We start from the raw sequence: 23,349 nt of genomic DNA on the forward strand, positions 1-23,349 counted from the left end.
ATACTCAAGAATCAAACGCAGAAAGAGAGCAACTTGCTATAATATAAAAATGGCCTGAGTACAACCAAATACCAAGGAAGAAGAAATGCCATTGCCAAAAAAAACCCAAAACACCTCATTCTTCAATTTTTTAGTACAAGTGTTACAGTGTTATCTAAAAGAGCAGTGGTTATTCGATGCGTGGTACAGATGATGTTTCAGTCACTACAGAGGCACACCTCAGGGAAGGTCTGCGTTGGTACTTTTTCCACAGGTGAATCACCCGGGTTCTAAGCAGCGTGCAGAGGCTCGTCACAGGCCTTCCCTCTGTTTCTCGGGTGTCCTGTACTGCCAGTGACACACAGGTACATCTGCCCCTGCAGAAGGGGACCTGCACATCCACCGCCGTGCACTGCGACAGAGCTCCTCAGGAGGAGAATGAACGGAGCAAGTCACAGGTCAGCATCAATTATCTTGGCAGGAAGATACACCCGGGACCTGCAACCTGAAAGCCAGATGCTACTGACGCTCACAAACTGAAGGCTGTGCATATAAATACAAGTCACTTAAACTTCGATTTGCCTTTTACAGCTTTCTTGGGGTTTAGCGTGTTATAATTTTAAAAATATATATTTATGTCTTTTCTTCATTTCATTGCTACCAGAACTTCCTGGTTTGTGAGCATGAATGGAAATAATGCAGAAAAATCCATGCTGCTGGGAAAGTCAAATTGTATATAAAATGCATCTCCAACACAATCATTTCTAAAAGAAAAGCAGTAAGCATAGCATCTTCCTTCTCATATATATGAATATAAATGTAGGAAAATGAGGACACTGGTTCTTACACTGGTAACTGCCTCATTCCTAAACGCTCATCACAATGTTTCTAAAAATACTATAAACAAGTACATTTTAGAATACATTAGCCAAAACTATGTGACTAAGATGTCACCTTGGGTTTATTAATTCAGTTAACCTGTAGCTGCAAAATGAACTAAATGGGCTAAAAATTATTATGCTTTGCAGATGTGCAGAACTGAACTCCTTTCCAAACTGAATTCATGCAAATTTGTTAAAATCAGAGGAGAAAATCCAGGATAAATCCTGCTGACCTGATGGCATACAGAGATCAGCTGAAGGCTCCTATTTCTACATCCATATCTCCAAAAGGCCGATTTGGGACCTTAATCTTCATCTTTAATCTTAATGACTGTCGGATTATCTCCAGGCTTTTTCATCATCTTCACCAGCATTTCTACTGCCATACATTTCAGATGAATCTCCCTTTAGAGCATCCAAAACAGAGGGCACTAGAGTTTCCTGGATGTCGTAATAGCTCTTATTTTAGTATCAACACAAAAATTAGTGTGCAACCACAAGAATTCAAAACACAAATGTCATAAAAGCTCAGGCTTACACTTTCTCTTTTCAAAAGCTGTACTAGACACTTTAGACAGATCTTGTAAGAACAAAACCTTTAATGTTTGCGTGGCAATGTGCCTTCATAAAGGTATGCAAACATAAATCTTTAGACACTTTTAAAGACAAACAAATCATTACTATCCCAATGCAACAAAGGGGAAACTAACGCAAATGAAAAATTCCTGAACAGCAGCAGAAACAGTCATGACCCAAGATACCCATGTGGAGGAGGGAAAAGAATGAACAATTAGAGCCCAAGATTTCTTACGACACGAATTCTTAATTTCACACCTTTGTCATCACTGCCATCTTCATGTTTTGCAGGACAATATTTACTGCTGGGACCTGCATACATCAAAGACGCAACACGTGAGCTTCCTGTTTTATTGTTTAAATTACATGAAAATAATCTTTTGAAATCAGAAGTCACAACATCTGGACAAGATCAGGAACTGCAGGGTGTCATTATACCGGTACCTGGACTTTGCTCCTGAATTCCAGCATTTCTCCTCACAGTACAAAAATAAATAATTCACATCTCTCAAATGATGCACTAACAGATACTAATTGAGCACTTTTAGAAGACTTTAGCAGACATTTTGTCAACAGTACTACAGCAAATCATTCTTACGTTTCATCTTCTCCTTCTTAATCCTTAGAAATCCAACACTATGTGGATCCACTCTGACAAATTATGCATTAACAAAGATAATCAGAAATTCTGTGGTATTAGTCTTGCGTCAAATTTAATGTTGATATGTAACAAAGATTTTATTAATTGTTACCTTACACTAGTGTTGAAAGTAAAGTAGCATTCCTTTATTTCCACCAATTCACCCCATGTATCCCTCTTCCCCATATATATATATTTATTTATTTATTTACTTCTAATGTGGTGTATATCTTCATCTGTCAAGACCAACTCAATGGCTGACACACATTCCTTACATTTTCTGGGAATTCCAGGCTTCTTTTTTGATAAAAAAAAGTTACACTGTTTTGAGTCAAAATGATTCATTCCTGTATCTTAAAACAGAAGGCATTGAACTTTTTTTGGCATGAATTGCAGGAAACAGTTCACTGAGATTGTGAATTTTGCTGGGAAAACTTGGGCCACAGATGTGCTCTGGAACTGTATCTTTACCGGTTGAAAAAAACTCACAGTCCAGTTATATGATCCTCTGCTAGGGCAAGCTATCAACAATTAAGAGATTATGGCCACAGGCCCAACAGAAACCTAAAACCCAAAGTTCTCTTACCATTTTTCTGCAGAACTTTCAAACAGATTACAGTAACAAGAAGTTTAACTCCTTGCTCTTTACGATTGATAAAATTAAGTTACTTAAATATCATTATTAATGCAACTAATCTCTACAAATAATTTTTACTGTAATTAAACATGTAGCCTCAATAACCCATTACAGCTAGTAGGACGCTGTATTTCTTTGATTTTGTCACTTTTTTGTAAAGATTGTTGTATTGGGTCATTATTCTTCAAACAAGGGAGGTAAATTGTCTTTGATGCTCTCAATCAACACACGTTAGCGATGACTAGAATGACTTTTACTTGGAAAAAAATTGTGTGTAACTCTTCTGGGAGTTAAATCCTGCTCTCAATACCTTCCAGTGCAAATGGGACTTTATCTCTGTACTACAGTAATTTAAATCTTTCTAACTACATTATGTCATTATATGATTATACTTTATAAACACAGAATATTAATAGGCTACCTATTAGAGTGACTCACATGTTCAAACTTAAACATTTAAATTGGAGGCCACTTAGTAGAAGAATCCTTGAGGCTTTGTGTTTACCAGTGTTCCTTCATGTTCAGTCACTGATTTCTAGCTTTCAGATTATGTTTGAACTGTCAGATTTGACCTGCAAAGTATACTGAACAGCCAGGAAAAGGTTTGACAGATCCCTTCTCGCACCACACACTGTTACCACTATTACTCCTTCAGCAGGAGATTCGTTATTTTAAAAAATAAACCCACCTTCATTCCCAATGCTGATAACCAGGCCTCATTCTCTCAAAGCCACCAACTTTAAAGCTCAGTAGTCTCCTTAATCCACAAAACACCGTTTTAAATACTCTTTATTTAGTCACTATAGTCCATCTTCTCAGAAAGGTAGTTTAAGTATTGATGTCTAACTCATTCCTCTTAAAGAGGAAATAACGTAACATGATGTTAGCTACACATTTTCCATGATATGTTGTTCGTATAACTGTATTTCGTCAGACTGGTCAAAGTCAGGAATAGGCAAACTAATTTTCTTATCAAGCATTTGAAATAACTAACACCAAAAACTACTGAAATATAATGTGCAAGTGTTCTTCATACAGAAAAATAAAATTCTAAAAATAAATCTCCAAAAAAGTGTATTGCTTTCAAGAGCATGCATCTTTAAATTGGCTTACTTTTTTTTTTGGCAACTAATTTATTACAGATTTTAATAAACTACTTGTATCGATATGTTGAATTGTTTCATTTTTATGGCCAAGAAAATTTTTATAATAATTACATTTTTATTAATACTAAACAATTCTGCTTATTAGAACACATTTGGTCCAATACCATGAGAATAAACTAGTACATGCTGCTGGGAATACAACGAGATGCAAACAAAGTAATTTTGAAAATAAAACTGTTCTAAAATAGACCTTTGTAAAAGATAGCTTTAAAAAACAGCCTTTTAAAAACAAGATTCTAGTGGTTACTGTGCTAGTTACACTATAAACATTTTCAGAGGCAAGACATGCTCTGAAGTCTGAATTGTGCCTTTTATTAGGTGGAGGTACTGAACTGCTTCAGTGGCAAATAGCCTAGCAAAATAGGGCAAATCTGTCTAGAAGTCAATGGGAAGCAGAGCAGTAAAAGATACCCTTAAGCAATTTTACATTTAAGAGCAACCTACTTACGACAAGATACATTAATTTCAATAGCAATAAAAACAGACAAGAACATCTATCCCAATAATGCATTAGTTTAAAACTACTGATTAGAGAGAACTTCAGTGATTTTGAAATACTACCAGTGTCATGAATTGCAGATTGAGACCTCATATAATCAGGGATTATGTGTCTTTAATTTTTCATTGACCAAAATCTATCAGAAATGGGAATGTGATAGCTTAATGGCTTCATGCTTAAATCTATGCAGACTGCAAACCAGTTGTGTCCTCTCTTGCCATCTGTTCCTTGATGGTACTTAATGATTAAGTCTAGTATTATAATGCACCCTAATTTTAAATATATCATTCTTTGAACGTATTTGTTACGTACAGTGAAATGCTGAAACAAGCACTTTGGAAAAAATTCTACACAAGTGTACATCTCAAAGGGTAATAAATATTGACTGTTATTCTGCCTGTTTTAGCTTACAGTATTCACTTTTACACATAAATGTTGCTTGCCTAATGAAGTTATATTTTTTGCAAAATCCCTTTAATCGGAATACTGAAGCTCACTCTTTCTCCCTGCCAAATATTTCAATAATTACAGATAATATAATTTTTTGATACATTTCAAATAATAAAGCAGCATTTCCATTATTTACCATTAGCAAGAAAATAATAAACACATATAAAATGTGTTCTACAAGGAAATTTAATACAGTGTCCTTTTACTGTGAAAGTTAAAATAAAATCAGGACCTTCACTGGAGAATAACTGATCATCTCAAATTTGCTTTAAAAATTTGAAGCAACACCAGATAAAGCAGTACATTGAGGCAATGAAGTTATCAGAAGCACCTCTGCATATGGGACAAAAGGATTATTGGCCTTCACCACTGTACTGTTTGATCAGTTTTGGACCATCACAGAACAGTTAGAGTTGGAAAGGACCTCAAAGACCATCCAGTTCCAACCCCCCTGCCATGGGCAGGGACACCTCCCACCAGATCAGGTTACTCAAAGCTTCATCCAACCTGGCCTTTTGAACACCTCCAGGGATGGGGCAGCCACAGCTTCTCTAGGCAACCTATGTCAGTGCCTCACCACCCTCACAGCAAAGAATTTCTTCCTAATACCTAATGTATATCATAGAATCTTCATGATTAGAAAGGACCTTTGAGATCATCAAGTTCAACCAAACAACCTACAATCTCTGCCACTAGAGCATGCCCTGAAGTGCCACATCTAGACGTTTCTTAAACACCTCTAGGGATGGTGACTCAACCACCTCCCTGGGCAGGCTGTTCCAGTGCTTGACCGCTCTTTCAGTAAAGTAATTCTTCCTAATATCTAATCTAAACCTCCCCTGCCGCAACTTCAGACCATTTCCTCTGGTCCTGTCATTATTCACCTGGGAGAAGAGGCCAACACACACCTCTCTACACCCTCCTTTCAGGTAGTTGTAGAGGGCAATGAGGTCTCCCCTCAGTCTCCTCTTCTCCAAGCTAAACATGCCCAGCTCCCTCAGCCTCTCCTCATAGGACTTGTTCTCCAGACCCCTCACCAGCCTGGTCGCTCTCCTCTGGACACGCTCCAGCACCTCAATGTCCCTCTTGTACAGCGGGGCCCAGAACTGAACACAACACTCGAGGTGAGGCCTCACCAGTGCCGAGTACAGAGGCACCATCACTTCCCTGCTCCTGCTGGCCACGCTATTCCTGATATAAGCCAGAATGCTGTTGGCCCTCTTGGCCACCTGGGCACACTGCTGGCTCACGTTAAGCTGGCCGTCCACCAGCACCCCCAGGTCCTTTTCTGCTGGGCAGCTTTCCAGCCACTCTGCCCCAAGCCTGTAGCGCTGCTTGGGGTTGTTGTGACCGAAATGCAGGACCTGGCACTTGGCCTTATTAAACCTCGTACAGTTGGCCTTGGCCCATCAATCCAGCCTGTCCAGGTCCCTCTGTAGAGCCTTCCTACCCTCCAGCAGATCAACACTCCCACCTAGTTTGGTGTTGTCTGCAAACCTACTGAGGGTGCACCCAATCCCCTCATCTAGATCATTGATAAAGATATTAAACAAAACCAGCCCCAAAACTGACCCCTGAGGGACACCACTGGTGACCGGCCGCCAAGAGGATTTCACCCCATTAATCCCAACTCTCTGGGCACAGCCATCCAGCCAGTTTTTAACGCAGCAAAGAGTACACTTGTCTATGCCATGATTCGCCAGCTTCTCCAGGAGAATGCTGCGGGGGACGGTGTCAAAGGCCTTATCAAAGTCCAGACAGACAACGTCCACAGCCATACCCGCATCCAGAAGGTGGGTCACATGGTCATAGAAAGAGATCAGGTTGGTTAAGCAGGACCTCCCTTTCCTAAACCCGTGCTGGCTGGCCCTGATCCCTTGGCTGCCCTGCACTTCCCTCTTTTAGAATCATAGAATCATCTAGGTGGGAAGAGACCTGTAAGGTCATTGCGTGCAACCATTAACCTAACACTGACAAAACCACCACTAAGCCATGTCCCTCAGCACCATGTCTACCCGTCTTTTATAAATACCTCCAGGGATGGCAACTCAACTCCTTCCCTGGGCAGCCTGTTCCAATGCTTGACAATCCTTTTGGTATAGAAATTTTTCCTAATACCCATCCTACACCTCCACTGGCGCAACTTGACGCCGTTTCCTCTTGTCCTATCGCCTGTTCCTTGGGAGAAGAGACCGACCCCCCCTGGCTATCCCCTCCTTTCAGGGAGTTCTAGAGAGCGAGAAGGTCTCCCCTCAGCCCCTTTTTCTCCAGGCTGAACACCCCCCGCTCCCTCAGCCGCTCCTCACAGGACTTGTGCTCCAGACCCCTCACCAGCTCTGTTGCCCTTCTCTGGACATGCTCCAGCCCCTCAATGTCCCTCCTGTAGTGAGGGGCCCAAAACTGGACACAGCACTCAAGGTGGGGCCTCACCAGTGCCCAGTAGAGGGGGACAATCACTGTCCTGGTCCTGCTGGCCACACTAGTGCTGACACAGGCTAGGATGCTGTTGGCCTTCTTGGCCACCTGGGCACACTGCTTGCTCATATTCAGCTGGCTGTCAACCAGCACCCACAGGTCCTTTTCTGACAGGCAGCTTTCCAGCCACTCTTCCCCAAGCCTGTAGCTCTGCATGGAGTCATTACCCCTCACCCTATCGCTCCACTCCCTGATTAAGAGTCCGTCCCCATCTTTCCTGTAGGGCCCTTTAGATACTGGAAGGCCACAATAAGGTCTCCCTGGAGCCTTCTCTTCTCCAGGCTGAACAACCCCAGCTCTCTCAGCCCTGTCTCCATAGGAGAGGTGCTCCAGCCCCTGCAGCATCATTGGACCTACTCCAACAGGTCCATGTCTCTCCTGTGCTCAGGGCCGCAGAGCTGGACACGGCACCCCAGATTGGGTCTCACCAGCATGGAGCAGAGGCGCAGCATCCTGACCCTCGCCCTGCGGGCCACACTGCTTTAGATGCGTTGGCTTTCTGGGCTGTGAGCGCATATTGCCAGCTTACATCTCCCTCAATAGTAATAAGGAAGATGCATGCAGGTGAGCAAGACATAGGAGAAAATACAAGAGGAAATAAAACAGTTCACCTGTCACTTACTAAACACAAACTTGCAACACTGAATTAACAGCGCCAAAAAATCTCTAACTTCCAAACTTACAGAGAAACAGCTGCCTTTATCATCACACAGTATGAAACAGCTTTACTACTATCGTTCAACTTGACTATCAGATGTACTCTTTTCCTATCATACTAAAAGGTACTATGTCAAAAAAAAAAAAAAAAAAAAACAGCTTTCCACCAGAGACTGAAAACAGTGAATCACTGCTCATCACACCGAGTAACTTGGGTGAGCTCCCTGCAACAATGAATGAGAACACGGAGCCGCCTCTGCTCTGCAGCTAGCGAAACGTAAGATGGTTTCCACCAAATTGAAAAGTTTCACTGATGGAAAGGAAAACCTATAGGATTCAGAGCATCACAGAACACTTAACGCTGTCACACAAAATAAACACTCCTGGGCATTAAATAATTGAGAATTCCTGGAAGAAACAACTTCACAAACAAAACTTTTTTTGAGCACACAGACGAGAAGCAGAAGTCTGACAAGTATACTTTACTACTTCAACAAATCTAAATATCTTACGAGGGTCTTCTTGTTTGGGTTTTTTTTGTGTGTTTGGTTGCTTGGGTTTATTTTGAGGTGTTTTTCTAATTGCAAAAGGCCCAGTAGCAAATATTGTTTGAAAAGGCAGAATTATACTGCTGTAGTACTTGCACTATACTGCTTTCCAAGTTAAACTAAAACAAAAAGGCAGCACAGGATGCAAGAGCATACAGTCTACAAACAACATGCAGAAGACGACAGACATACCACAGAAACAAAGTACTGAGGATAATGAATACTGAAGTTTTGCTTTCTACTTTAAGCACTGTGTGTTATTTTCCCTCTCAGAGTCGATGTTTACTTCTCAAATGAGTTTAAATTTTAAGATGTATTCAGTCCAATACTAATTAACAGAGTAACTGAAAACTATTTGACTTCATGATTAACACCTCAATGTAACTGACCATTAAAACACTGCAAACATTTACACGCACAATAATCCTGTGACAACAGTAAGATTAGCTTTATGTAAGTAAGCACTCACAGATCTGGATCACAAGATGCAGCATGACTTGATACCAAACATCAGAGGACATTAAAGTGAGAAAATGTTTTTACACTCTACCATGGAAAGAACATTCTGCAAACATACAGAGTCATTCGGAAGAAACACCAGAAACAGTTATAAAAAAAGCAGAATAGGGCCAGAAAAGCTATCAGATAGGAAGCAGCATGCAGTACAGAAGAGGAGCAAATAAACACTTACTGCCCTTAGCAGATGACATTTGTGGAGCTAACATGCTTTCTAAGATATTTAAAATATTAATATAAGTGAAAATAACTTAAGTAAGATTTAAAAATCAATGCACATTTATGCAGTCTTATTTAAGCTTTAAAAAAAACCAACTCTTAAGAGATTATTAAGTTTGTATATACAACTATTTCTCTTCTACCCTAACCAACTTCCAACACCACAGCAGTACGTACTTTGTTTTATTTGATACTCATAACACCACAAAAATTTCTCCTTTGGAAGACTCGGAAAAAACGCTCACTCATTTTATTCTTTACTTTGAACTTCCATGAATCTATAAATTCTTTAAAATAATTAGTACTTCAGATTCAGAATAGCCTGACCATAGGTAAACATCTCAGCACACTGAGTATTAAAAAATGCAGGAAATACTGATGTGAGATCAGCCTAGTGAGGTGACACCAAAGTTACCTGAACATTGCAGTTTCAGTGACTAGAAAGATCTTACGTTGTAAAAATAGTGCCACATAGATTTCGATTTAGTACTTTTGGTTAGAACACTATGACTCTAGAATTTCCCTTTCTCATGAAGTACAATAAACCTTCTATAAGTAATTTAATAACAATAAAATATACATCTTCATCTTTTTCCGTACCAATTTTTAGACTTCCAAGTTACAGATCTGAGCCCTGTCTACAGATTATTTCACGGAATGAGACAAATTCAAATGCAAGGCTCCTGGATATAAGGGGATTGCCAAAGAAAATAAGTTTCATTTCTTGTAAAAATTGTATCCACGTGAGCAGCTTCATTGCTTCAGCACACTAACTGAAACGTATTGCAAATTTATGCACATCAGTACATGTACAACCCCCTACTGATTTAGATATAAATAGAGCAGTACATGAAGGACCTTACCTCTGCTAACTACCCAAAGCTACAAGATAAGCATACACATAAGGGCCTGTAAAAGAGATGCATTTTTTTCATCTCAAAACATTAATATTAATATCCTTCCTAAGATGCAAAACAGCACTTTGTAAGTATGACATTTGTCTACATTCTATCACACATCAACTAGTATCTGCATGTTATTTTTGTCTGGCATACACAATACTCTATACAGCAAGTATATCCCAAGCTACCAGGAAATTACACCAGGCATCTTTGCCCAAGGGCTTATTTAAGAAAAACAAAGATACCACACACACAAAACTAGAGCAAGTATTTCCCCGCAGTTTCAAATAAGATCAAATTCTGTAATAAACCTAAGTGGACTCCATCTCTATCGCTATAGAAAAGGAAGGAAGTTTTTAAGTATATCTAAATTTGCAACACAGATACAAAGATTCACTCAACAGACAGGAATATAAATGCAAGCCGCTTACAAATTCTTCCCTTACTATTTCCCAATCCAAAAATACAATATAAGATAATTTTTGCTTTTTTCCTCAGAGTGAGCCAATGGGTAAGCACACCATCTGAGTTTGGGTCAAGAGTAGCCCTGCTTCGATTCAATGCCTTAACATCAATTCGTCCAATGAAACAAAGGGGGAGCATTTTGTAAATACTGCTCAATAATAACAACTGCCTAAGAGGCCACTTCTCTTTGGAGCATCTTAAGGCATAAACATAAATACCAGACTCTAAAACAAAGCAAACAAAGAAACAGAGACTGCCACACAGTTATTACCAAATAATCTCTGACCACTGAAGTAATGTGCTCGAACAAAGCAGCATGTCAAAAAAATGTCTTGATCCTTAAATAATTACTACATAGGGAAAAGTGCTACCATACAAAAGACAAGGCAGGCAACAAATTGGTATTTAGAGAAAAAGGAGGAGGAACCAAAAATAAGAGGAACATATGAAAGAACACAAAGCTAAAAAGCCCCTTCTTAAGAGAAGAAACAAATGAGGAAAATCTAGAAGTAAGCCTCTCAAATTTAGCACAGGATTAAGATGTGCTTGACTTAGCAACCAATTTGTCAATTAACTAGATTAGTTTTTGAAAGAAAGATGAGAGCATGACAACACTTTGCAAAGGTTTGTGGTATAGAGATCCCCAAACTACCCATAGAATCTGAAGAAATACAGTGAAAGTATAAAGTTTTGCCAGTGAAAGACACAAGCTGATCAGCCCAGGTAAGATATTTGTAGCTAACCTAAATCTCTGGAATTTACTGCCTCTATACTATAAGCAATTATGGCAGCATTGTAGGATGGCTCAATGCATCTCAGCTACCTGGGCAAACTGACTTTTCTGGTATAACAATTAGAGCAAAACAGTTGTGTATTGTCTTTCCTTACAGCATAGGGAATATTACATTCAGCCATGACTGGAACTGGAAAGCTCACCCAACCGCACAACGTTGGTTGCTGCTAAGGGCAAATGATGCCTAGATGAGCTACATGACCACCATCCCTGAACCACTGAAGCACACAGCATGGCCACTAGTGCAAGTCCGGGATATGTCTTCCTCTGGCTCAAAGTGACACTCATGGCATCCCCACACAGTCCTCTGACTTCAGCTGAAGCCGACGCTGCCTTGTGTAAGGGCAGCTCTATGCACTAGTGCTGCACTGTGGCTCTATCTCCTCCGTTACCTCTCTCAGGCACCTCCGCTCTGCAGTCTTCAGTGTCACATACACGTGTCTCTACATATAAAACACTCTTAACTGAGATATGTCATAGAAGGAGACAGTTTGTCAGTACACTCTTACTTACCTTTCTTGATAATGAAACACAGAATATATGCCAGGAAAGCTATTTGTAAGTCTATTTCATTATTTTCACGGAGTGCTTTGAAACAGCATGTAGAATCAGAGCGAAATGCAAAATACTCTGAAAATAAAACTGCAAAGCTGTAGTGAATATCAGTTGTTTCCTTGCCAGAATATTTTCAATGCTGAAACGAGTTATTTTGATTTTAGACCTTTCAACTAGGATTGCTATCTATGGAACAGGTAGGTAGACTCAGTAGAGCACCTCTGTATGTATTAAGAAATGTTTTCTAACTCAGCCTTTAAGTCCCTGGCCCCAGCTACTAGCCCAGACGAAGGGTGGGGTAAGTAGTACGATACCAAAATAATGAGCCAGTCAAAGGAAGATACTGCAGATAGCACATGAAGAAGGAGGCAAAGAAGTGGATGTATATATGCAGAGAAAGATTAGATTATTTACTTCCTATCTTCAAAATACTGCAAGAAACAAGAGTGAACCACAGAATAGTTTACTGCATGGAAATAAATCAGAGTAGACAGGATGAAGGAAAGTGGATATCAACTGTAGAAAAGGGTACAAAGCACAAACAAACCCTAGTAAAACAGAGACATAAGCGAAGATCAAACATTTTAGACATTCCATGTCCAAGCCAGGCTTTTTTTTCCCTTTAGCTATCAAAAACCCAAGCACCTCAGAAATACAGGTATCAGCCTACGTCCACCTCATTTGCCCAATTCAAGGCCCATGGCAGGCAGATGTTCAAGCCTAAAATTAATCATCATTACACTGTAAGAACTATCTTTTCCTTTTTTGTAATCAAAAGGTTTTTATTCCAACAATCTTGATCATGGTGCACATTCTGCCAGACCATTTATTAAAGAATTTGCTTCTTTACAAAAAACTGGGTGTTATAAATTCAGCTTTCCTTATGAAAAATCTATGCCCTACTACTGCAGAATCACTCTTAAGAGCAACAACTCTCAGAAACTACTAGAGTAGCATCTACCTTGCATCTGTAGAAGCCTGAGAGAGCATGTCTGAAAAGTGTGAATCAAACCCATTCACGTCAAGAAAGTGAGAAAGGTGCACACTCCATAACATTTGCCTTTTTTCTAAAATACGTGCTCATATTTTCACTGCCAAACTCACCGATTTAATTTTCCCCAAAATTTTTTCCATTTCCCTGCCCAGCCAGAAACTGGCTGAAGCTGCCTCTTGCTATTTGGTCTTCTTCACAAGAAAGAGTTAAAATTGGATTGGAGTGTGTGTTCCTGCACTCTTTCACAGAGCCAGGCAGCTGGCTCAAGCACTAGAGATGGAGTCCAGTTTTCAGGGAAAGATATAGTCAAGCCAGAAGTATGGGCTGGCAAGCTCCACTGTTTGGAAAAAAAGCGCACAACTACCGACTAAGAGCTCAGAAAAGGAGTCAATGAAGCAGTCTACACATTCTAGGCACACACCACCAGAGCGGTGGAAGAAAACAGTCAGCCAGTCCACCTGGAAAATTCTACTGGCACGAAAGTCCTGCATGTGAATCCCATCAGCAAAAACTGTTGGAGAACAGCAAAAGGGAGAAAATCCAGCACAACAATAAAATACTTCATCCTTTGAAGTAGTTTTCAGCATTTCTAGATGCAACAACTGATATGGATAGTATCGATTAATATATTCAATTAAGGCAAAAGTTATGAATGCAACACCATGATGAAAGGAGGCAGGTTCTCCAGATGGTGGAATAAATGAACTCAGCTTCAGAGTTTGGTTCTATAAATTACCGATTCTGCATACAGTATTTGTCCACTAGTTCCTTTTAAACAGATCGATTTCCACAAATACAAAGCACAGTAAAATAAAGCAATTAAAACTAAAATACAGTTTCAAGTCTTTGTTACTTGACCAAATATTAATGGTGGTGGCTAAATGTAATGAAAGTCCCAATCTTGTAATTACTTGCAGCTGTCTATTTTTATTCAAAGGAACTAGTAAAGACTCCTGTCAGCTTGGAAACTACAGTTCGTACTACAAGACTTTCAGCATTTCTTACACATTCCTATCAGAATTCAATTAACAAATACCACAGAACAAGACCTATCAGAAATTAAAATAAAAACAGTCAGAAAATGAGTGTTTCTATAAGAATACTTTGAACTTTCTGGATCCAAAAAGTATACAAACAGTACAATACTAAGACTAAAAAAAAAAAAAAATAAAAATGAATGACGTGTTGTTAGTTAGGTTCTGGAAAAATACCTCTAGGAAAACTAAGTATTATTTATTATTTTACTGTAATTGCATTTAGATGTGCTACAGGTGACTAATCTGCTGAATTATACTGTTTCATTTATTTTAGTAGCATACACAACATATTTTACTCAAGTATATGAGCACTTCATAATGTCAGAAGTATTACGTTATAGAGGTATAGCAAAGGTATGAACTATTCTTGGTATGTTCCTCCACTTCCCTGCCACAGCAGAACTACTGCGGCAATCTCTTGCATTCTGATTTATTTCCAAGAAGCATGACCCCTTTCTTGTATCAAAGAACACAAAGATAAAGGCTCAGATTTAGAAAGACAGATGGTTTTCTATCCAGAGCTATCAGATACTGACTGATCCCAGCAGAAGGCAGGTAACCGAATACTTTTGAAGAACTGGACCTAAATTTAAACAGGAAATAAGAGACATTCTCTCAAGTTAGAAGCTAGTATAACAACACTGGAACTCTCCTTAATTAAAAATAAAATTTAAAAAAAAAAAAAAAAGAAGATGATTGGCCTGGATTGGCCTGTAGCACCTCCAGCAAAGGAAGAGATGTAACTTGACACTGAATGGAATCTGTGTAATTTTCACATGTACTAAAACATCAAAAAAGTCAAAAGCAAAAGACGTACAAGGAATGTAATGAATTAGCGTCTCTCACGTATGACGTACAAATAAACTCAATGCTGATAAAACCCAACCATCTCGGTACCGTTATCCTGCAACTATTCCAATGCTGACATCTATTTCCTCTGTTTGAATCATGACAATTGTTGAAAATAAATTTGGTCTAGACAAGCACAAGGAGGAACAAATGTATTAACAAACTCTCGCTTGTCACTGATGCAGGGCAGGATTAACTCTTTCTTAACTGAACAAAAAACCTCTAAGTAACACAGCCACTTTTTTGATTGTCTAACTGTTTACAAACCATGCCTAATCCAATATTAACACTCACTTTTATGGTCACGGCATTTGTTTTTTCAACATTTGGCTACAATAAAGTAAGTATTAAAGTATACATAAAGCAGGAACACAGCACCTCTAACAGCCTCCACTCGTTCATGCTTTTAACGCCCCTTAAAGTATCTAATGCTGCAATGGCCTTCCAAGCATAGAAACTAACCTACAATACCACCACATCACAATGTCCTCGGCTGACATGGACACACTGGCTCTATTCTCACACTAAAGCATTAACAGCCTCAAATAACTCAGAACTAGAGTAAAAAGCAAGCACCATATAACACAAATCATGTAAAAAAAAAAAAACAAAACAAAAAACAACAAACCAACAACTAGTGGTGCTACAAATGGCACTCCTGGTGACTTCTGCAAGAACAACATTTGTCTATAGCTTCTAAGAGTGACAGAGTGCCTTAGCTCCCAACCACAGATCTCCAGTTCCCAAGTGAAGTAAGGCATTGAGAGCTTTAAAAAAAGAAAAAAAAAAAAAATTTTGCTTTTGAAGCCATGTGATACAAATTTTTCGTATGGTAGTTAAGACAGAAAGGAAAAAAGAGAAATACTAATAAAATGGAAATTACTGAAAACAAGTAATATTGATGATTAGTTGGAGCTGCATCTTTTAAATATTTCTGCAAATGAAGACAGAGATTTAATAGGTGGATATTCAAAGCGAACAGGACTAGAAATTAACACAGATTTCTACAGTGACTTCATCAGAGACAGAATCTCCGCAAAACATGAAACATTTTTTCCTCTTTCAATCCTGGCAAAAAACCCAAAACAAATAAAACCGCTCCAAAATCAGAATACAGTTCTGGAAACGTCAGTTCTAAGCAATAATCAATCGTAACACATTTCAGTCCCCCAAAAATGTTATTTTAAATAAGATACACGTTCCAGTGTAGTTACATATTTGTAATATGAACGTTATTTGTACACCAGTCCTCCTACACGCACCTCTAGTTTAAGGCAGTTTTTAATTGTTCTGACTACCAATTTTATTTTAAATTTACATCTCCCACGTGTATTTTTTATACATGCACACACAACTCCTCGAAATCACTCCTCCTGCAGTAATCACGGTATGGGGTCAAAGATGCACATGCAAAGACAAAGCCAAATTCTACACACAGTGCCTTAACCATGAGAATGTTCCCTCCCTGCAGCTTTCCATTTCAACACACATGTATCCCACATAATGTATCGGATATCAAATTATATGGTTAATGTTCCAAAAACTTGCTGAGAAAGTTTAATTTCAAGATTATACTCTTCAAAATCACCTTGTTCCAGGTTCAGTACTAAATATGCCTTCCAGCTGTCAAATATTTTTACTAAGTAGAAGCTCTACGTTTTAAATGCGTGGTCATAATTGACAAGCTACTTAATTTATATGTAATCCAAGTGAAAAATAAATAAATTGTAAAATAAAAATAGTATGCTTTGGTGAATGCATCACTTAAAATTCTTATTAAAATATGCCAGAAGTCAGAAATACACTCAAGATTTTTTTTAAAAAATTCAGTTCCACTAAGTTTTCCATGTTTCTCAATATTACAGAAGTAAATACTAGGAATTCACAGAAGTAGGCAACAAAGAAAATACTGGTTTCAAAAGGATATGAATTCAACTTAAATGCCAACATTAAAAACTTTTGAAGTACTAAATATGACTAAAAGCTATAAACAGAGTAAAAGGATGCCCACCACTGAGCACTGTTCCTAAGGAACAGCTGTCATCACAAGCTGCTCACACACTGATGTGTCTATCCAGCCATCCACAAGCCTACACTTTTTCATACCTATACAAACAAAAGACATATTTCTCCCTGAAGACTTAGAATATCGGGAAAAAAAGGGATGAAGAATTTTTTTCCCCTAGTGACAAAAGTGTTACTCTCTAGCATTACAGCAGTGGGCAACATTCCAGTCAAAACTATGATTAACAAAAAGACACTGTAATTATAAAGAAATTTTTCTAACAATCAGAGTTTTCAATAAACAATTTATAAAACCATGTAAAAGTGTTTCTTCTGTGGTTCACAGCCAGAAAGAATTCTATGTCTCAACTGAAATACCAGCTTTGCTGCACAACTGCTACCTACTCTGATTTGGAACTGTGAAAGATAAAGCAGAAGGAGTTAAAGGACGGTCCATTTGCTCAGTCAACAACATTATGTGACTTGAATACGATCCTTAAATTGTATGCCATATGAATTAAGATATGTATTAGAATCTTATTAGCTAAGCAAATTAATTCAAAATTTTGTTTATGAGCATGACTTACAGTAGAATGAACCTTTATGCTTCTCAGTGGAAATCCAGGAAGCTACTTACAGTCATCCCATTTTCCAGTAAATTCTATATATCATGATTCAGCCTGTATTACACTATACATCCTGCAAATACATCACTCAGACATTAAACTGTAAAGAGTATCTGCTATGCTCCGAAGCCTCCTCTTAACTGACCACATGACTACTTCAAGTATAAAAGAAATAAATTTGCCAAGGTCAACGTGGAGGGGGAAAAAAGACCTTTCATAAGAAAGCAAAATGTTCAAGAGAACTGAGACAACAGCAAAAAATAAACGCAAGGCACAACTTGCACACACTTACATTTGCAGCATGACTTCGTTCAGAAACACGCCGTCCACTAGCGCCACATATTCTTCCAGGTTGGTCCCATTTCCTCCAGCTAACGGTCCAAATGTCTTAACCTAAAACATAATCATCACCGTCGTGACACTAACTCCACCTCATTCTCTGCAGCAAGGCATTTATCTTCAAACAATGAGCAAATAAATGAATAATGTGTGAGGAAAAATGAATGCTTACCCAGGTGACAAGAGGGCTAGACATGAACTGCTCCAGAAGGGGTGTGAATATTTCGTTCTCCATTTTACAAAAAAATGGTTAACATCAATGTAGCTCCTCTGATGCAAAAAATATGAGAAGTCCTTCACTGCAGCAACTCTCTGAAATGCTCCAAGGATTTAGTCGGAGTAAGTGAACCCCATTTTTACCAAGCAATGCAACAGCAACAAAAAAGTCAGTGTACTGGCAACTGGGATTTATCTTCCTCTCTCAAGAAAAAATGCATTTGAACGTCCATCTACGCGTATTTCAGCCTTTCCATTGATGCCTCTCCCTTCCTACATACCGCAGGGGTGGAAGGAAGGAAGGAGAGAAAAGAGGGAGGCTGCCTAGCTACTGGGATTCTGCATCAGACAAAAAAAAAAAAAAAGAGAGAAAGGAAGGAAAAATCTGCTTCAGCAGCGGCAGCTCCTCGGCAAGGAAGAAATTCCAGTAAAACTCCGCAAGCTCATCCTGCCCCTTCCCCACAAAAGCAAACCCGGAGGAGGGGGGGCAGACAGGGGCAGAGATCCCCCACCCCTCACCGCTGAGCCGCCCCCCCCCCCGTCTGCTTCTGCATACAAGAATCCCTCAGCCCCCCCCGCAACGGCCCGGGCAGCCCACAGAGGGGGAACCAGGGACGAGAGGTTATTTTAAACCAGTTCCCTTTTCTCACCCCTTCCCCTTTTCCACTGAACTACGAGGCGAGACGGGGACAGGACCAGCACACGTCGCCTGGCCCCGCAACCTCGCCCTTCCCCCGTCCCCTCCCCTCAGCTCGCCCCTCAGCTCCCTCCCCCCCCCCCGACCCCCTCCCCAGCTCTAACGCCCGGCTTCAGCCCTTCGCCCGGCCGCTGCGGCGGCACCAGCCCCGCTTCCTACCCCCCGCTCCCAAATAACGGCCACCTCGCATCAGCCAGCCCGGCCGCTCCGCATCACTCGCCCCCTCCCTCCTTCCCTCTCCGGCGGGCGGTTCCAGCGTATGGATCCCTCCGCCCCAGCTCAGTGCGCGCGGAAGCCGGCGATCCCTCCGCCAGCCCGGGCCCCTTCCTCCCCCCTCCCCCGCAGTTAGAAAGGGGCGGGGCCGGAGCGGGGAACCGCTGCAGGGCGCGCGCACGGGCGCTGCGGCGACGGCGGCGCGCGAGCCCTAACGGCCGCGGCGCGTGAGGGGGGCGGCTGAGGCAGGCGGGGGGCCGCGGCCCCGCAGCGCCGGGAGGAGGAGGAGCGGGGCGGCGGGCCTGGCACAGGCAGGTCTGCCCCCGGGGTGCGGTGTCGGGGAGGATGCTCTTGTATTCCCCCTTGGCAAAAAGGTGCCCCTGAGGGGAAAAAAAAAAAAATCTCCTGGTGGGGGAAGAAAGAGAGAGGGGGAAAAAGAAGGGCGGGGAAGAGGAGTCGGTGACGCCCTTGAAGGGAAAAATGGGGGATGAATCGCGGAATCCGCACCCCAGCCGCAGGCTGCTGCCTTTCAGGGGACGAGAGGTTTTCCTCCTGAGGAGGTGAAGTCCAGACACACCCACGGTGACACAAAATCCAGCTTTCTGGAGAGATGTAGCGGGAGGGGGGCGACCTGGTTACAGAACAGCAGACGATGACAAGCAATTTGCTCGCCTGAGCTATTGTCCTTAAGCTATCTCTAGCCACTTGTGTTTTAAATCTCAAATACTGCATTAACATACGGGACCGTATCCGATTAATAGATTATGTAGTTTATTGACACAGCATTTTACGAAATCTCAAACTAAATCCAGGTTCTTCTACGTGTAGTATAAATTGCATTGCAGGAGCAGTACCTTTAGTTTTTACACACACAGTAAAAGAAAAAAAAACAACGCACAAAACAGTACAGTAAAAGTGACTGAAATTAAGTCCTTTTGAAAAACATCACAGTAACAGCTAAACAGATTAGGTTTTGTAACCCACATACTGGATATAGTATTTGTCCTAATGGTCCGAGATTAGAAAAAAATGCCAGTCGTGACCTTTTCCCCCTATGTGAAACTGAAGACAATATCTAAGTAAAAGATTAGAAAAATAAATTATGGACCTTGAAATATTAGTATATAATTTGTATTCCAGTGATTTTTTTTTTTAAACTAAGTTGCATAGTTAAATGACTTTGGTTTGAGTCTCACAATTATACGTTTTCAGCAAAAAAACAGTCTTTCCCTCCCAAACCAGATCTTTAGAGTGAGCTCACAGTCCTCCTGTGAAACAAAAGAAATAAAAAAGAGCAAGGGAAAAATCTGGAGATGTGGATACGAGTAAGAATCTGGTGATCCATGGGTGAAATAACTGCCAATAAACTACCAGCCCTTAAAGACAACTACAAAAGCATTTTTGTAAAAGCCTGACTAACCAACCGCTAAGCTCCCTGTATCTGGCAACACTATATAATATGCAATTGTGCATGCAGTACTATGGAACTTCCCTGGCTCATCAGTTTGTTTCTTGTGGGCTCTAATTAGGCAGTAATGACTGTAGCAGAAAGCAATTTCTAGGAAGTAGAGACTGTCTAGTAGAAGTTGATAGCCCATGTAGTAGTCACTTGTTAATAACACCAGCTGGCTCATGAGTTCCTGACAAATATTTTATACTGAGATTTCGTAACATTGAGATAAAGATTTGATTAACTGTTTTTAGATGGTTTTTACTTTCACCCGCACCATGTATGCATTCACAGCATTGCTGTTTGTCACTCTTCCTGCAGAAAGGCTATTGTATTTTAGATACATGATGCATAATACCTTTATGAAATACATTGTGAGCTGTTTTTATCTCAAATGATTTACAGTTCCTTATTAGAGTTGGATATTAGTGCAAGAGAAAATTTCAGAAAAGATATCCAGAAACAGTCATATGAGTTTGGGCTTGGGTTCCCTCTCCCACCCCCAGACCAGTGAAGAAACTATATAGATTTTGTAGCTAACACGGATGTCAATCAGAACAAATTGCTGAAAGGGTAGCCATTTACAAGATAGTAATAGCTAGAAGAAATTGGACAAGCTAGAGATTGTGCAGTTGCCTTTAGCATTCATCCTGTAGGCACCGGCAGGATACCTACACCCAGTAGGGACATCGTTGGTACCTCCTGCTGTAGCCAGGCCTGGCCGGTTGTGGCTCTCCTGAACCAGCTCACTGAATCAACGGACCCAGAAGTAGAAAAGGCTCATAGCAAGTGGTTCCTTGTGGCTCAAAGCACGAGCTGACTGAAATCCTCCTCCCTCCCCTCCTTTGCCCCCATGGTGGAGCATCTGGATTCGCAGGTGTCTAGTGAGGTGCACACTTCAACCAGTACTACATCCTCAGTTAGCAAACCAGCGGGCCACCTGAGATGGTAAGAACCCGTCTTTCCTCCTCCACTCATAATACCAGCACTGTACACCCTCCTAAAGGTCACACTCCTAGCTTTCAGATTTCATTAGCGTATATGCAGCTCTCCTAAATGGTATGATTCAGCTTGAAATTATATCTCTATCTTCTCCTTGGAAAGTAAAATACTGTATTTTAGCTATAATAGAACTGATAAGATAGTTTGAACATTTGTTTTACTTTGAAACAATAAAATGCGGAAACTTTATTACTAAACTTAAGTTTTAGTAGTTTTAACTATTCTAGGAATGCATATTCAGGATTATTTTGGAACTAAAATACTCTCCTTTTTATAATTTGAAAACTGCACAGAGAACAGTCCTGTTCTTTCGCATCTCCATTCTCTGGAGCAGACCTGACAGGATTTAATACAGTTTGTGGCCTACTACTACTGAAAGACCTGCTACTACTGAAAGACCAGATTTAGAGATTAACATTGTTATTTGAAGTGTAGCGTTTGTTCTTCTACAGGTAAAGCATCTCCTTTGGTACCACAAAGATTCTATACAGGAGAGACAGAAGTTATAAACAATCTGTGCCTAGACCCGAGATCTGCAAATTACAGAATTACTTCATGATCTCACTTCAACTTGTTTTTCCTCATAGCGTAATTTCCTGTGCCCGTTGTTGCAAAATAAAAATTGGAAAAGAATCACTAGAACTGAAAGCGATGCCTTAAGTCTGCAGCCAGCAGGAAAGCATAGCTGAGTGCGGCCCCATTTACCTCGTCAGAGTTTGTCAGAAGATTTCTGGTCAGCCCTGCCCACAGTGAGCCAAGGGAGGGGACTTTGGGAGGAGAGTATAAACGATCTGCCCATCTTTAGCTGATGCAGGAGACGGTGGTTTTCTCTTCCTCTCCTACACAAGCAGAGGAAAGCGGTGGCAGAGAAAGCTCTTGCTGCTGTTTTTGCATACTGATCTGCGCTGCTGGGTGGCTAGGCCTTTGCCTGGACTGATAAAACTTCTGAAGAGGGCAAAACAGCAACCAAGTGTGGATGCTTGGGATCCACAGCAGGGTTATGAAAGCACAGTCGAAACTAGAATTTTCTGAATATGGGCTGACTTGACAGGACAGTGGCTGGTGAAAACTGCAAGCTAGTGAGAAGGACAGACATCTTCCTTGTCTTGTGTTTGCTCCCAGAAACCTGTTTCCCTATCAAACCAAGGCTACAGGAATAGGTGCGGCAATAAAGGGAAGAGTAAGGGCACTGAGCAGTTGAATCGTTGAGTACGGCTAGGAATTCCCAAACGTCCCACCAGCACAGTAGACTAGCAGGAGTTGAGAGCAGGGGAAATCCCTCTGTAACATGAATAATGCAGTGGAAATTCCACAGCAATTCTTGAAGATTTCTTCCCTGCTACTGCATCTGCTCTGATGTGACCAAAATTCCCTATCAACTTTGAGGGAACTTTCTGAGCAAGAACTGTAAGTAACCTCAGAATGAGAGTATTTTGAGTGAAAAATTAAGAGCAAAGCAGCAGAAGCTTGGGAGAAGTTGTCCATTTAAGATTGTTTGTTTGCTTGTTTTCGTGGATTTTTTTTTTGGTTGGTTGGTTTGTGGTTTTGTTTTTGTTGTTTGTTTTTTTTTAAACTGACCCCACACATTTTACCATTTATGTCCAATTATACCAAGTAGGAAGAAATAAGTGACAGCAGACAAGGAGTATCCTGTATGGATATCTGCGATGCAGAATAGTTCTCTGCATCAGCATCAATGCAAATGCATCAGAATTTCCTGTCAGGCAGAATGCTGACTGCAAGAACCGTTTCTAGCCATGCCTAGCTAACGTATCCACATCAGTCTGATTCCTTTTTAGCCATGTGGATATTGAATCCACCATTTTAAATTGAATTACAATTAAAAGTCCAAGCTAGCAGATTCACACAAATCTAGCTGTGACTTCCAATAATAATTTTTGTCATTAAAAGCAAGCAATTACTTGATTATAAGTTCTAACTTTAAGTACTTAACTATACTTTTA

At 40.4% G+C, this 23,349-nt stretch overlaps 1 protein-coding gene across 5 annotated transcripts in view; it reads right to left on the bottom strand.

The window, feature by feature from the left end:
• Nucleotides 1-19,030, bottom strand: part of CCDC88A (coiled-coil domain containing 88A) — a 76,961-nt gene extending 57,931 nt beyond the window's left edge. For all 5 annotated transcript variants that reach the window (XM_054197260.1, XM_054197259.1, XM_054197257.1 and 2 more), the window contains exons 1-3: nucleotides 18,904-19,030; nucleotides 17,980-18,362; nucleotides 17,761-17,861 (exon numbers count right to left, since the gene is read on the bottom strand). In XM_054197260.1, the coding sequence (XP_054053235.1) occupies nucleotides 17,761-17,861; nucleotides 17,980-18,042 (164 nt within the window). In that variant the 5' untranslated portion in view covers nucleotides 18,043-18,362; nucleotides 18,904-19,030. The remainder of the gene's footprint in view (nucleotides 1-17,760; nucleotides 17,862-17,979; nucleotides 18,363-18,903) is intronic.
• Nucleotides 19,031-23,349: the final 4,319 nt, after the last annotated feature.

The sequence above is a fragment of the Rissa tridactyla genome, chromosome 3 (assembly GCF_028500815.1).
Source record: "Rissa tridactyla isolate bRisTri1 chromosome 3, bRisTri1.patW.cur.20221130, whole genome shotgun sequence".
In the NCBI taxonomy this organism is placed as follows: Eukaryota; Metazoa; Chordata; class Aves; order Charadriiformes; family Laridae; genus Rissa; species Rissa tridactyla.